Genomic DNA, 14,377 nt, shown 5'->3' with positions numbered 1-14,377 from the left:
AAAAGTTCAGCAAAATTTCATACATAATATTTTTTTTATTATGATAAACTCTTTGTTTTAGCGGCCCATCCGAAAAGCATAAAAAAAAAGAGTTTTGAAATTTCTATAATGAGATAAAGAAAAAAGATCCCTCACTCTCACCGGAACGCATGTCTATCTATAAAATGAATTAATTAGTGTCAAAAAAAGAGTATGTGCAATTAATTTATCATCATCCACATTCGTTACGGTTGGCCTCATCAGAATTAGCTCGTTTTCGGACTTTTCTCTCTCTCGCGCGCGCGAATCTTTTGCCACAATTTTCCCGTCATATGCTGCAGAAAGAAAAAAAAGCCGCCAATATGTATTACTCATATCGAGCATCAAGGTGCGATGTGAGAAGGAAAACACTCTCACGCGGGAATAGATCAATTTAGTAATAAAAATTTATTTTTATTTGTTTTTTTTTTGCGGAAGGTGTGGAAGTAATGCGGGGACGTGCACTTCACACGATGTTTTGCATTAAATCACACCGTACACAGTGTGTCGAACTTCTAATTGCCTCATTTGCATATGATGACTAATCTACGGGTAATACACCTAATATGTAGGTAGATGCTCTCTCCATCACTTTGCACTTTCTGCCAAAGAGATAAATCTTTCTTCTTGCACACGCCATACGGAGGGCAGTTTGCCATTTATGCATATGAGAAAATTAACTGAGAGAGAGCCCATTTAAACTATTAACACCCAAATGTCGAATTGACTGCACTAAATGAGCTTTAAACTAGATTAGAATAAATGACTCAAATTCTGAATCTTGTGATGTAGTTAGAGAGACACTGTCGTGTCCTCTCTCTAATTTCATGTTTAGTCGATAGGATTATCCATTAGTCTTTAAAGCTGTGAGTTATCCTCTTGAAGACATTGATTTTACAGAAATCTTCATTTCATTCAAGTAAAATCTCTAAATTAACATTTAATTAGACAATCGTATCTAATTTATTTATGCGCGGACAAAATTCAGCATCTTCAGTGTAGATTTATAGTCAATTTTATGAAAAGATTGATCAATAGGGGAGACTAGGGCTGAAGCTGATCGATATGTTCCAAAGGGAAGTTTCAAATGCAAAAAATAAGAATTTTCAATTTTTCCCTTAAAGTTTAGACATATTTTTGACTGAAATCAGTTTTTCGCATTTTCTGGCTCTCCCGTTGATTTTAGAGCAAATCTGAATGGATTTTTGGGTCATCCCGTATCCGCAGGTTCGTCGATGAGCCTGATCGATATGTACCAAAGGGAAGTTTCAAATGCAAAAAATAAGAATTTTCAATTTTTCCCTTTAAGTTTAGACATATTTTTGACTGAAATTGATTGGTAAAATATTTAAAGAAAGGATATCTCATAAAAGAAACTATTTAAAGGAAATTTTATTTAGTTTTTTTCTACATCATTAAACTCCTTCAATATCAGGAGTTTATTTCAAACTTAATCGCTGAGATTTTCCTTCAAAGTCAATTAGAATTCTAGTGGAAAAAAATCTCATTGAAGAACTTTTCTTTCTTAAACTTTTTGCATCTTCCTTCAAAGTTTTTTTTTTCTTTGGGAATACAAAAAAAAGTTTTTCTTGTTAATTTAAATAAAATTAAGTTTGTTTTTTCCCACCACACTGGTAAAGCCACTTTGGGTAGCATAATGGGTTGTCATGCTCAAGTGATGCTTCACATTATGCGCGATACCTGTTTGAATTGCATGTATATACCGACTCTTGATGACTTTTTCATGCTCTATTAGCAAATTGAGTGTGAAAGCCATTTTTTTTCTCACTCACCTGCCCAGTACTTTTGAGGTATTTGTACATTTCGTGGACGTTGCTTTGTGCAGATTCTGCAAAGAGATAGAGAGAAAGAAAGAAATTAAAATGGGCACAAATGACTTTTTTTTCAAACGTGAATGTTGAATTTTAAATGCATTTTCTCCAAAGCAGGTCTGTTCTCTATATACACCATCCAGCTCATGCATAGAATGTGTGCGAATTAGCAATTCTTGACGGCTGCATAAATTAAGTTTTATGTTTAAAATTATTCTAAAAATTTTATGATACCGTTAAATATTTTCTTCCTGTCTATGCTTCTCCACGTGTTTTCTTTGTGAAAATAAAACATATTTTTGTTGATTTGCTTTTGTGCTGCATCGCCATCGAGTTTGTCCGCAGAAAACCACAAATCCTGCATTTCATCATTTTTTTTGGAGCTCGCGCAATATTTCATTTGGATTTTCGTGATATTTTCACAGGGGATTTAGATTGGGTATAGCCTCTATTGGTAAAGGTTTGCATTAAGGTAGGTGGAAAAGTGCACGATTCAATGCGAAAATATATAGTGCAATTTTAATTATATACCAAAACTTTACTTGCAGTGCAATTACACTCGATGTCTCGCAATGAGAAGTTTTTCGGAGAATATTCGTTAAGTGAGACAGTAAATTTTATTTTTAGTTTTTCTTAAGTCTTTGCTATATATTTTTAATGAAGAATTGTGATTTTGGTTATTGACCTTCAGAAAGAACTTGAAAGATATATAAAAACAACACGACGGAATTCGGTCGATTTGCGATTTCTGTGGCGCCTCAAGAGTCAGATTGTTTCAGAATTCTCCGCTCTGCCTTTTAGTATACTGCAGAGTCTTTCAGCTAGTAGCTGTCGCTGTTTTTTTTTTCAAAGTGAATAAAGTGTTGGTACAGAATTTTCAAAATGTTATCCTTAAACCACATTGATTCCATCATCAGGATAGATAGGATTAAGGATTAGACATTACAAAAGAGAGAAAAGTTCTTTCAGTTTCCGCTCAAACAATATCTTATACGAATAATTTGTTTAGCTCTCATGTTCAAAGTTTTATTGATTTTTTTGTCTAAAAATAAAGTATACAAACACTCGCGCTTTATTTTTCCACGCACGCAATTTTACGCATGAGGCGGAAAAGTAAGGAATTTTGGTGTATTCCCGTTTCTGTTTCAAATAAATTAATTAGTCTGTGAAGAAAATGAAGAAAATTCTCATCCTGATTTTCCTGCTACTATTTATTGGACGTAATGAAAGCCAAGAAGCGCAACATAAGTGTTATCAGTGCAAAGGAAGTTTGAAAAGCGAATGTGCCTTCTACCAAAATGAAAATTCATCCAGCATTGCTGAATGTCCTGTAGATGCTAAAGAGGATTATAAATATGAGTGCTACGTCAGTGTTGTTGGTGGAATTGTACATCGAGGATGTAGGTCTGATAAATTCTGTGATCTTCACACGTGTACTGTATCCAATTCAGATCTAAATAATGACCGGAGTGTAGCCCTAATGAAGTGCATTCAATGTACTTCCATGCCGGGATATGGTTACCATCCAAAGTGCAAAGATAAACCAGAAGAAATTCTACCAACAAATTGCTTTAGCACTGAATATTTCGGATACACAGAAAGAGGATGCTACAGTGCTGTCATTGGTTTGTTTTATTTTCTGGAAGTATTCAAAGATCAAATATTAATAAATTTATTTGAATTCCAGATGAATTTCAAGAAGGAATAGAGGAGAAGATAAGAGTCACTAAAGTCGAACGAGGGTGTGGTAAATTTAAGTTATTTCGATCAGATTCCTTTAAGTATTCACGATGTGATGACGATGAGGATAAAGCTTGTATCCGATGCCTAGAAGATGGATGCAATGTACACATACACCAAGTTAGCTTGAGTGGAAAGATTTTTCCCAATGCTTTACTAATTTTCTTGTGCCTATTCCTTGTTGATAAAAGTCGAAGCTACAAAGTTTTGAATCTTTTAACGGCGATTTTTATTATCGCCCTTGTTCACGAGAGCAACGCCTTGAATTGCATTAAATGCGACTCATTTCATCATGAGAGTTGCCATTTTATGCAAACAGTCGGTAATGGATCAGTGTGTACTGGAAGACTTCCAGAAGGAATTGAAGATCGCTGCTTTGTCTATTATAATCAAGTTGGAGTAACGATACGTGGTTGTTTGTCAGAGCATCCCAATGTTCCACGATACCACATCAAGACCTGCTTAAAGTATGACTGCAACATTGAACAAACTGCAAAGGAGTACTGTGCTGTATGTGATACTGCTACAGATCCAAGATGCGCAACATCTCCATTATCCTTTGTACAAAAGTGTCCTTCTCCGTATGATTACTCCTTATCTGGTTGCTATCATCAAAAGAGAAGCGATGGTGGCGCCCAAAGAGGTTGCATTGTTACTGGAACTGAAAATTTTCCAAGTCTCTGTGGCCCAGGGAATGAATGCAAAAGTTGTCGAGGAAATTCTTGCAATACTGAATGTAAGTCTTCAATTAAGGCCTCATTAAGTCAGAGCATTCAAACCTAACTCTATCTTTTCAGTAAATTTCGATGACCCAACTAAGAGAATTTCGTGTCATCAATGTAGAGGAAATATGGAATCAGATTGTGCTTATTATCAATCACAAAACAATTCCAAGCCTTGTACAGGAACGTTGAAAGCTGGTACACGAGAGCAATGCTACGTAACAATTGAGTCATACACGGAATTAATTGTTATCCGTGGATGTACAGGAGACAACTTCTGTGACGAATATCGTTCTGATTGCCTAATTTGTAATCATGATGGCTGCAATTACCACAATAAGGTTTCGTGGTTCTTTGAACAGCAATGTCTTCAATGTAGTTCAAATCCAGATCACGGAGATTACGACGAAAACTGCCAGAAACAACCGACGATAGCTTATAGACAGTACTGCCCAGTTGATGATTACTACTCAGTCCAAGATACTGGATGCTACAGTATTTGGATGCGTAAGGTCTCCCTTATGGCTAATGCTTAAAAATCAAACTTAAAGGATTTTTTTGTCCTTCCAGAGACTTTCGTTAATGGAACAAAAAGGTCTTATGTGCAACGCGGATGCAAAAATCAGATAAAACCAGCTGCTAGTTGTTATGACGAACAGGACAACTCATGCATCCTGTGCCAAGAGAACGATTGTAATGTTCATGATGTCAGTTTAGGGATGAAAATCTTCGTAACTGAAGCTTTATTGATCTTTAATCTATTTCTCCTGCTGATAAATGCTATGTTTTAAAGCATGAGGACTTTAAAATTAATAAAGTCCTTTGTAACAAGGTTCTATTCTTAAATTTTTAGAGCTCTATTTTTAAAGAATGTTCAAAAGAATAAAATACGATTAAAAATGTTCATGTTTTTCAGAAGCAGAACTTTCCTTTTGAAACTTTTCCCCATCAGTTAAAGTGATTAAAACAGATTATAAATGAATCAATTGTATGTGGGGGAGATTTTTCCGTGTTCGTGTTCAATTTGGCGCACTTATCGGTCATACGACGTTGCATTTCTCCGGTCATTCGTACAAATTGAATCTCGTTTGTGACAATCAACCTGAATAATCAATCGATTGGTTTGTAATTGCTTTATGTGTGCAATGTGCTTCATTTCGAGGGGAAGAGGTCAAATATGAGAGTTTCCCATTGCGGCGGAGATGCATTTGATTGCTCTCCAGGTAAAAGAGAGAAACATGTGTTGTTGATGTTTTTTTTTTTCTTATGACCACAATAAAGCTCATCCAAGGAGAAATATGAATGGTATGGCGCTATGTTGGAAGATGAAGCTGTTTCTTTAATTGGGGATGAGAGGCGGGTATATTTTTGCTGCATTTTCATACAGCCTTGTCTTCTGCTGAGCATGGAGGCGAAAGAAAGTTGTGAAACGTGTTCTGAAACCAAATTTATATTGCTCTTTTGACCACAAATCAAATCACTATATTGCCATGATCACCAATTCTGCACTCTTTCACTCCCAATGTTGACCATTTGCAGGTCTCGCGAACATTGGATGGCAGGCAGTATTAGCTGGCTAAAAGTAAATTGAATTAAAAAAAGGGAAGATGTTTGTGATTGGAAGTGAATGTGATGACTTCGTAGGTAAGAAAATTATATTAAGACCATTCATTCGTTGGATATGAGAAAAGTAATGATGGATGATCGAATTCATTTCGAAACTGCGTGCCTTCTTTTCTCATTAACATTATTATTTTTAATCCAAAATCACACCACGGTGAGGCCCCTTCTGTGATGATCTGGTACCTATGTATGCTGGTAAAATACTTTCATTTTTGCTCGGTCAAAAGTCTGATTACCCGCAATCATGTGTCCGTGTAATTATATGGATTATGGATTCCGGGTGCGTAATTCCCATGGTAAATACACAAATTAACATTGATGATGGTCAGAAGTCAAAATATGGATGGGCAAACAGACGCAAAATTCACCCAAATGAAGCATATCGCAGCATATCTTTTTGGGATGCTCGCGTATCCGAAAATGTTTCGTATATATAATTGCATAAGTGAAATTGTCTATATTTGCCAACTCCTCCTTCTTTCATCTGCCTCCACTACTGCACGTTGTACACGCCAGCTTTACTATATGTGGGTATCTTTATTATATATTGCATTTTATTCTTTCATTGCTTTCAATGACTTATCACCATATTTCGAAGAGATTTATTAGCAGGTTTAGAGAAAAGAGTATCATTGTGTGTCTACGTTGAATTTCCGTAAACATTAGATAAATGTGAATGATTATTATGGGAGAATGGAGCAAATTAAAGGTAAAATTCACTAGTTAGACAGTCTTAAGATTTCTTAAGTCAGGCAGAATGAATAATATTTTTCTAAGATTTTTCTTGATCGTTTTCGGGCATTAAAATTCATAAAAATTATCAAATAATATGCATTTAGTTCGGTTCACTGTGACTTAAGAAATCCTAAGTATTGTTCGGGAATGTTAAGAAAACTTAAAACTGGCTGACTAATAAATTCCATCCAAAATTAAACAAAAAGTTTTGTCTTTTTCTTTCTCTTCATCCCCAAGTTAAATGTTTCTTTCGTCTAATAAAAACGCAAATTCTCAGAGCTTTCTTAAGGTTTTGAGGAAAGCTCTGAGAAAAGCTCAAAATAGAATAATTTCTAACGAGTTAAAACAACGTGGTATAGGTCGTCTCTACTCTAGAGGAATTACCAGCCCTACAACTTTTTATCGTAGCTCTTTTATTCTGTTAAAATTTTAACGATTTTTGTACTTAAATTTTTAGACAAATTTGTTAATCTAAAGCGTAATTTTAGTTTGAATTTTCGCATTTTTTTATACGGAATTTCACAAAACAAAAAGAAGAAGAATAGCAAATCAGAAAGAAAATACGAAAATTCACAATAAAACTATGTTTTAGTAATTTATCTATTTAATTTAAGTTCAAAAGTCGTTAAAATTTTTCTTTAAAAAATAGGGCTTTTCGTGTAATATCCTTCACAGTTCTTTTATTTCTGAGCATCACCGTGTCTCAACTTTTATCAACTTCACGAAGAAACATTGTAAACGAAGCTAAACTTTCGTGTTTAACGTATTACTACTTTGTAGGGTGGTCAAACATGGGTTGTGTCCATTGTAGCAATGTTGAGATGAATCTAAGAAATTATGCTCTATGTGTAATCATAAAAAATTGCTTTGCGAGTGTTGCAATGGATCTCGCCGTTTGAAAGGGGAAAAATTAGCATATTCGGTACGAAGAGTGAATGTTTAAAGGAAGGGCCATTTCTTGCTGAATATGTTTATCTTAATTTCTCGATCAACGAGGCGCACTCAAAAATGATTTTCACTCATTGCGCGGAGAATTATTCGTTATTTTTTGGGTGGAAAATAAAAGCTCGCGCATCCCAAATGTTTTTGTTTGTACCGTCTCGATATAATTTGGTATTCATAGCGAGAATCGTCATGGTTCTCCAAGCAAACATACACACATATTATTTTTTTTGATGATACTCCATGTCATTTCACCGATGCGTCTTATAGTCATGTGAGATTGTTTCCAGATCATGTAACACTTTCACCTCCTCGGTGTGCTTTTGCGAAGATTTTTGGAAGAAGCACGCAGAGCGATGTCACATGACTTCTTTTCACATTCTCTTTTGTTGTAAAGGTATACGCCACTTTTTTCCACTAGTCCACACTGATGAGAGATTGCCCTTTTTTGTACATTTCGTGACATCCAATAGTGATGGCACGAGACCATAAAGCCCCCCAACTTCTTTTGTCGACAAAAATTAATCACTCTTTTATTAGCCTAGTCTTCCGCAGAATCTCCGGGTTTTTTCTGTACGCGTGACTTTTGCCTCCTTTTTGCATTGAGAAAGTAACTTCTTGAGCATAACGCCACATACATTGAACATCTGCTGATGAGGAAAAGAGTGCAGCGCATTTTATCATTATTAATTTAACATTCAGTCATCGTTGAGGTCAAATATCAAACCATTAGACTCCTTACTTTCATTCTCATTTAATCTTGCTATTTAATTTATGTGCAAAACATGGATATTTTAATTATTTTATATAGAACACGGGGAAGCATTAATCAAAAAATTAATACACTCCTACCTATTAAAACGCCCTCACGTTGTAATACACCGAACGCCCCCTACAATATATTCAATTTTTCTTGCAAAGATGGATTTTAATTTTTTATTCTCTTGCTCACATCTAAAAGAAGCATAGAGATATGATTTTTTAAATAATTAATTCAGCTTTTTTAACGTCTTTTCTTCACTTCTTTTTATAGCCAAAAATACCAATCAAAGTTGCAAAATAAAATGGAAATAATAAAAAAAATAAAACGCTCAATTCTTCAGTTTTAAACAATTTCTCTGTTCTAAAAGTTCAACGGGTAATAAAAATCTCATTTTCTTTAATCAAAAATTCTCTTTTACAGCCAATAAAATCATTGAGGCTTGTTGACTTATAGGAAAAAGATCACACACAATATGAAAACCACAAGAAAGAAAGAAATCTTTTTTTCCGGTCTTTTCAAAATATTTCTTTATGCTTTTACAATGTTTTTTTCTAGAAAGAAAAGAAGAAAAAAGAGTTATTATTGAAAATTGTGACTAAAAATGATCATATAAAGCCACATAACGCACAAAAGGTTGGGGAAAAAGGAACAAACTGCAGACGCAGCAATGAATTCATGGACCACAACAAAGGAAAGTAAACAATAACATCATCATCAATCGTGATCTTAATCTGGCGATGGTCCCGCGAATCTGTTGATGGGTATTTTTGTCATGTCTTTGCCATAGAGAGTACTCTGCGGATGGCAATAAAAATCGCATAGAAATCGGCCCAAAGAGGTATAGCAAACGGCGAAGGGTAAAAATGCAAGAGTAGTGGCAACAATGGAAAATGATTTAATCCGTTGATAATTTTCTCCTCCACTTGTTTCCTGTGACTATAATCTCGTTGTACCTGGATGGGTGTGGGGCGCAAAAAACAAGCCCAGAAAGATTTGTATCCAAGTCATGGTTACGTGAAAGTTTTCATTTCTCTCATCTCCTCGCCTAACCCTCCCCGCCCCGTTTGTGAGCTTGTGAGAGCTTTATCTATAAAGTTCAAAAAGATAGCAAAATGGGCATTAAGTTGAACGCGAAATGCACTCGACATTTAAAACTCCTTTTTTTTCTTTTTCTTCTTATAATCCTAACTAGTTCGAGCACTGCTACATTTCTCAGTGAGAGGTCAGTGTACTCTCCTTTAAAACATACATATCAGTGAAAGACAACCTTTATACTATTAAAACTACTTTCAATACTTCAATTTTTGATCCATACTTTCTTTAATTTCTTGACACATTACTTCGCATAAAAAATTATGTCTTCAATATTTTTCTTAACTTTGATGCATACCTTCCTTTGTAAATTAATGTCTGAGGGAATTCTTCGAAGTGAAGAAAAGTATCGGAGTTAATGGTACAGCAAATAGAGAATGACTCTGAAGAATATAACATAACTTCTGAGAACTTCTTCAATCACCCATCAACAGCTGGGATGGCGTCAAGGCGAAGATGAAATAAATAATGACACACATTTCCTGGGAGAAAAATCACTGGCATTGTGCAAAAAAATACCCCGAAGCTGTTGATATTAGCGTATAGACCGTATAAATTACCCACAATCATCGGCGGATTATTTATTTGACTCTTCAGCACAATATCGCGCAATTACCAATTCACATTCCAATGCGGTATCAATTGAATTCACCTCTGTGCTGGTACTATATTCAATTGAAACGGAATCGATAACTTTGCAGACTTACCGCAATTTTTTGCTATGTATAAATGTGGCAATTAAATTCCCCATGGCGCCTCACAGAAACCCCATCTTTCTATCTAAATGAAATTCCTTCTACGTAGAGCTCAAAATATCTCTCAACATAATAAATAAAGGATATTATGCACGAGCATACAGACAATTCTCTGAAAGGTATAATTGAATTCCTTGAAAAGTGAAGGTATTTTGATGAAAAAAAATGTGATAAAACAAGGAATTTTCTAATCAATTACAAAAGGAGTTTATTCATTCTTATATAGGCTAAATCTTCATTCAAAGAAACAATCAGGACATGCATAACATTGTGGAACAATTTTGAGAAGCAAAAAAAAATTAATAAAAATCTTTAAATAATGAACCTTATTCAGCGACCAAGAAACTCTTGAAATTCGCTTGAAATCTTGAAATTTTAGTACAAAATTCAAAGATTTCAAGGGTTTCTTGGTCGCTGAATTAGGCCCAATATTCCCATTTTTCACTGATTTTCACTGAAATCATCTGGGAAGCACCGGCAAAAGAATTGTTCAAAAACGTATACAATGACGTCAATTGTGTTTTTAAGCTACTTATTGAGGCTGTTTGAACTCTTTATTATGATTTTATTTCATCTTTAACGCTATTGAAAGAAAATAAATATATAATCCAGGAAAACTTTCCTCTCAAGAGCTTTTAGAGCTTTTTCAATATGATGCTCAATATAGGAAACTTTCTCATATTAGTGAAAAATTTACGCTTTTCTGTTAAAAAAAAATTAAATGCCGCGTATTTTATGAAAATATGTGGCCGATGACTCTTTGCATAACACGCAATGTAGCCCTGAGGCGGGAACTTTTATGCAATATTGCATTTGGAAAATGCTGTCATCGGGAACACTTTCACGCATAGCAGAGCAATTGAGAGTCATCTAAATTGACCATCTTTTGCTTTCATCTCGCAACTCCGCATGTGTATATCACCACACCTCTTTAGTTAAAGCCATAATTGCACCTTTATATGCTGCCAACATTTGCGGAAATTCCTCCTTATGTCGAGCAATTAGGTTGTATTCGCGAGAAATCCATTTTCCAGATTTATTTTGTGGTTTTTCCGGTGTGTATGTGGTTCCTTTTAGCATGTCAATTTACAACATTTGCATGCACAAGAAGGAAAATTGTTCCACAAGCAAATTCATCACGTATTCCCCTCGTAAATTAATTACCTGTCGTCACCATTGAGGTGAAATACACAAGAGGACGCGCCTTAATGAAAATTGTGATCAATTCCGTTGGGGTTGGCTCATTTGAGATGTGTGCGGTGAAAGGAGAATTAGTGTTGTATATTTTAAAGTAAATCAGAGAAAAGAGATCTCTCAGCTTTGAAATTTAATCTATCGCTCAATTTCTTTTAAATTGTAATCTGAATCATTTTGTAAGTCATTTTCACATCTCTGCTGTGGAGTCTGTATTTTGCATTTATCGCTTTTTTCACCTCTTCCACCTCTTTGATCATGTTGCGCATTGTTGGTGTGTTGCTGTGTATACTGGGGCACGAATTTATGAGCATACAGAGAGATTAAAATCAACTTAACACTTACCAAAGAGATGCTCTGTTTAAAGAAAAATCATTTATAGCTATGATGGGAATTTTTAGGTTTGACTTTTTTGGATTTTTTTCTTCCACACATTTGTGCATAATGTCCTTTTTCTCCTTGTTAGAACAAATTCATTTTGATTCCCAGAAAACAAGGGGAAATCAGTGACTTTATCTTTAAATTTAAGAAGCAAATTTTCCATGAAAAGAAGCAATAAATTCACTTAATTTTCTTTAAAGTATAATTTACATTTTTTATGCAAACATTTTTCTTCCAGTAAAATGAACATATTGAGCATAGAAAAAAATTCAAATACTTTCGCCGTCGTATTTCATGTTCATTTCCGCCCTATTCATCTTCTTACTCCATGCGATCATCTTTGGAGATCACTTTAACCGTACATAATTTCCTTTTCGCTACATCTCACTGCTCATAAATCCATAGATGGTCAGGTGAGTTCAATTGAAGAAGCGTGCTCAGGAGTTTAATTTCAAGTTCATAAGCGCGATTATTTAATTGCACTTGCCCATTTTATATTGCATAATTCTAAAACAATTTTCTCCCTCCCGTTGCACATTAATTCTTTTACATTTTTTTCTTTTCTTTTTTTTTATTACCTCATGGGCGGCTCTCGAAGGTCTGTCGCGGTAAGGTAACAAACCAAAACAGCTAGTTGAGCATAATAAATATTATACATAGCATACGTATAATATATGACTTATTATGCAAAATGCGTGTCTTCTTCGCACAATTAGCAGTTTTGCGGTTTTCTTTAGACACAAAATTATCCCATCGTTGCTCCAACAATCCCGCGGCACATCTCACAATTCCCTTAATTAAACTGATCCATTCTACCCAGTATTACTGTAAATTGATGCACATAAGATGCGGATTCTAGTAAGAATTCTTGTTTGCTGCGGTCAATTATTTGAGTGGAGCTCCTAAAGAGCAAAGTTGGGTGGTTTCATATGTAGCGGAATGGCTTCTCTTTGTGTAAGAGAAGTAAAAAGATATGAGAAGCAATGCTTCAGGGTCTTCTGACCGTAATTGATTGAATCTGGCTTCGGAGAAAATCTCCACCCGTGGACTTGTTTGGATAGTTGAGTTGCAGAGAGATAACCTAATGCGGGGAATTGGACTCACACACCGCATGCATTCCCACCACTTTCTTCAAATGCACTTAAATTTGTCGCACAGCACCGCGAAAGTGACTCTAAATTGCGTTTGTGGAGCTTTATTCGTTATATTCACTTGTGGTCAGTTTAAAATTTTATATATAATGGTCTTCCTGGACTATAAAATGCACCAAATTTGGAGGACTAAATCAAGGGGTGATCAATGCTGTTTTAAAAGCTGACTAAATGTTCTTGGAAGTTCTTCAATTAAATGAAATTTTTTAGAAAGATCTTGATGAAATCAGAGTACAAATTTAAATCGAGAATTTATTGTTAATTCGAGAATAGAATAATTTTACAGGCAAGAATTAATTTAAAAATCGTAAATTAAATAAATAAATTTTTATTAATAAAATAAATAATTTTAATAAATTGTAAAATCGTGAATGAATCGTGGAATCGCAAATAAATCAAATCGTAAAATCACGAGAAAATTGACAAATCGCAAAGAAATTGTTAAATCTTGAATGAATCGTCAAATCGCGAAAAAATTGTTTAATCTAGAATTAATTGTAGAATAGCGAATAAATTGTCTAATCATGAATAAATAATAAAGAATCAAATTGAATGTAAATCGAATAAATTGTATAATAGAGAATAAATCATCAGATCGTGAATTAATTGTGAGTGTGAATTAATTGTTAAATCGGAAATAAATTGTAAAATCGCGAATAAATCGTGGAATCGCGAAGAAATATCCAAATAGCGAATAAATTCTTAAACAGAGCATAAATTGTAAAATTGAAAATAAATTCTTAAATCGCAATAATATTGCAAAATTGACACAAAAATCCCTTTCTGGGGTTAAAAGAAATTATAAAACAGCGCGTCTGAATACCCTAAAAGCATAGAAAATATCATAAAAAAAAAACAACCACAAAAGTCATTAAATTGCTCAATTAATTCCAACACAGAATAATCCTCATCTCTTTGATAGAGATTAAATCCAAAGACAAGAGACATTCACTGTATTTGAGGAATATACCTCATTAAATTAGAAAAGTATAAAATAATATCTTTCTACATAATGTTGCCACATTCAAGTTAATTTATGTAATTAAAGTCGTTACATTGTATAGATTACCTATGTTGGGTATATGTATTAAATAATCCTAGAGGCTAGGTCAGATCTACAAATTGGTGCTAATTTGATGTAATTGGGATTACAATGTAATGTTTGATGCATAAAATTTAAATGAAAAGTTATGGCCTCTCATTTAGGTGCATTCAAATCCAAATTAAACACGGTCTTTCACGTAAAATGCAAAGAGAAAGAGATGTAAATCTGTTAAAAGTGCATTTTGACCATTTTTTTTAATGATGCTTAGAGGCACTAAAAGTCTCTTTGGGAAGCTGTGTGTCGCCCCTTTCGTGTTGTAATTCCTCAACAACAAACGTGCACGAACTCCTTGGACATTGCCCTGGAATTTCGTCACATTGCCAA

General features: G+C 34.4%; 4 protein-coding genes across 5 annotated transcripts in view; all 4 read right to left on the bottom strand.

The window, feature by feature from the left end:
• Nucleotides 1-14,377, bottom strand: part of LOC129791558 (trifunctional purine biosynthetic protein adenosine-3) — a 1,078,967-nt gene that overhangs the window by 36,225 nt on the left and 1,028,365 nt on the right. The window lies entirely within an intron of this gene.
• LOC129791559 (potassium/sodium hyperpolarization-activated cyclic nucleotide-gated channel 3) overlaps nt 1-14,377 on the bottom strand; it is a 1,048,222-nt gene that overhangs the window by 146,584 nt on the left and 887,261 nt on the right. The window lies entirely within an intron of this gene.
• Nucleotides 1-14,377, bottom strand: part of LOC129791609 (uncharacterized) — a 309,820-nt gene that overhangs the window by 146,584 nt on the left and 148,859 nt on the right. The window lies entirely within an intron of this gene.
• Nucleotides 1-14,377, bottom strand: part of LOC129791605 (heparan sulfate 2-O-sulfotransferase pipe) — a 45,609-nt gene that overhangs the window by 2,322 nt on the left and 28,910 nt on the right. The window contains exon 3 of the mRNA XM_055829838.1: nt 1,812-1,867. Within this exon, the coding sequence (XP_055685813.1) occupies nt 1,812-1,867 (56 nt within the window). The remainder of the gene's footprint in view (nt 1-1,811; nt 1,868-14,377) is intronic.

Source organism: Lutzomyia longipalpis, chromosome 3 (genome assembly GCF_024334085.1).
Source record: "Lutzomyia longipalpis isolate SR_M1_2022 chromosome 3, ASM2433408v1".
Lineage (NCBI taxonomy): Eukaryota > Metazoa > Arthropoda > Insecta > Diptera > Psychodidae > Lutzomyia > Lutzomyia longipalpis.
Note: the sequence above shows the minus strand (reverse complement) of the source record. Positions and strands in the feature narration are given on the sequence as shown.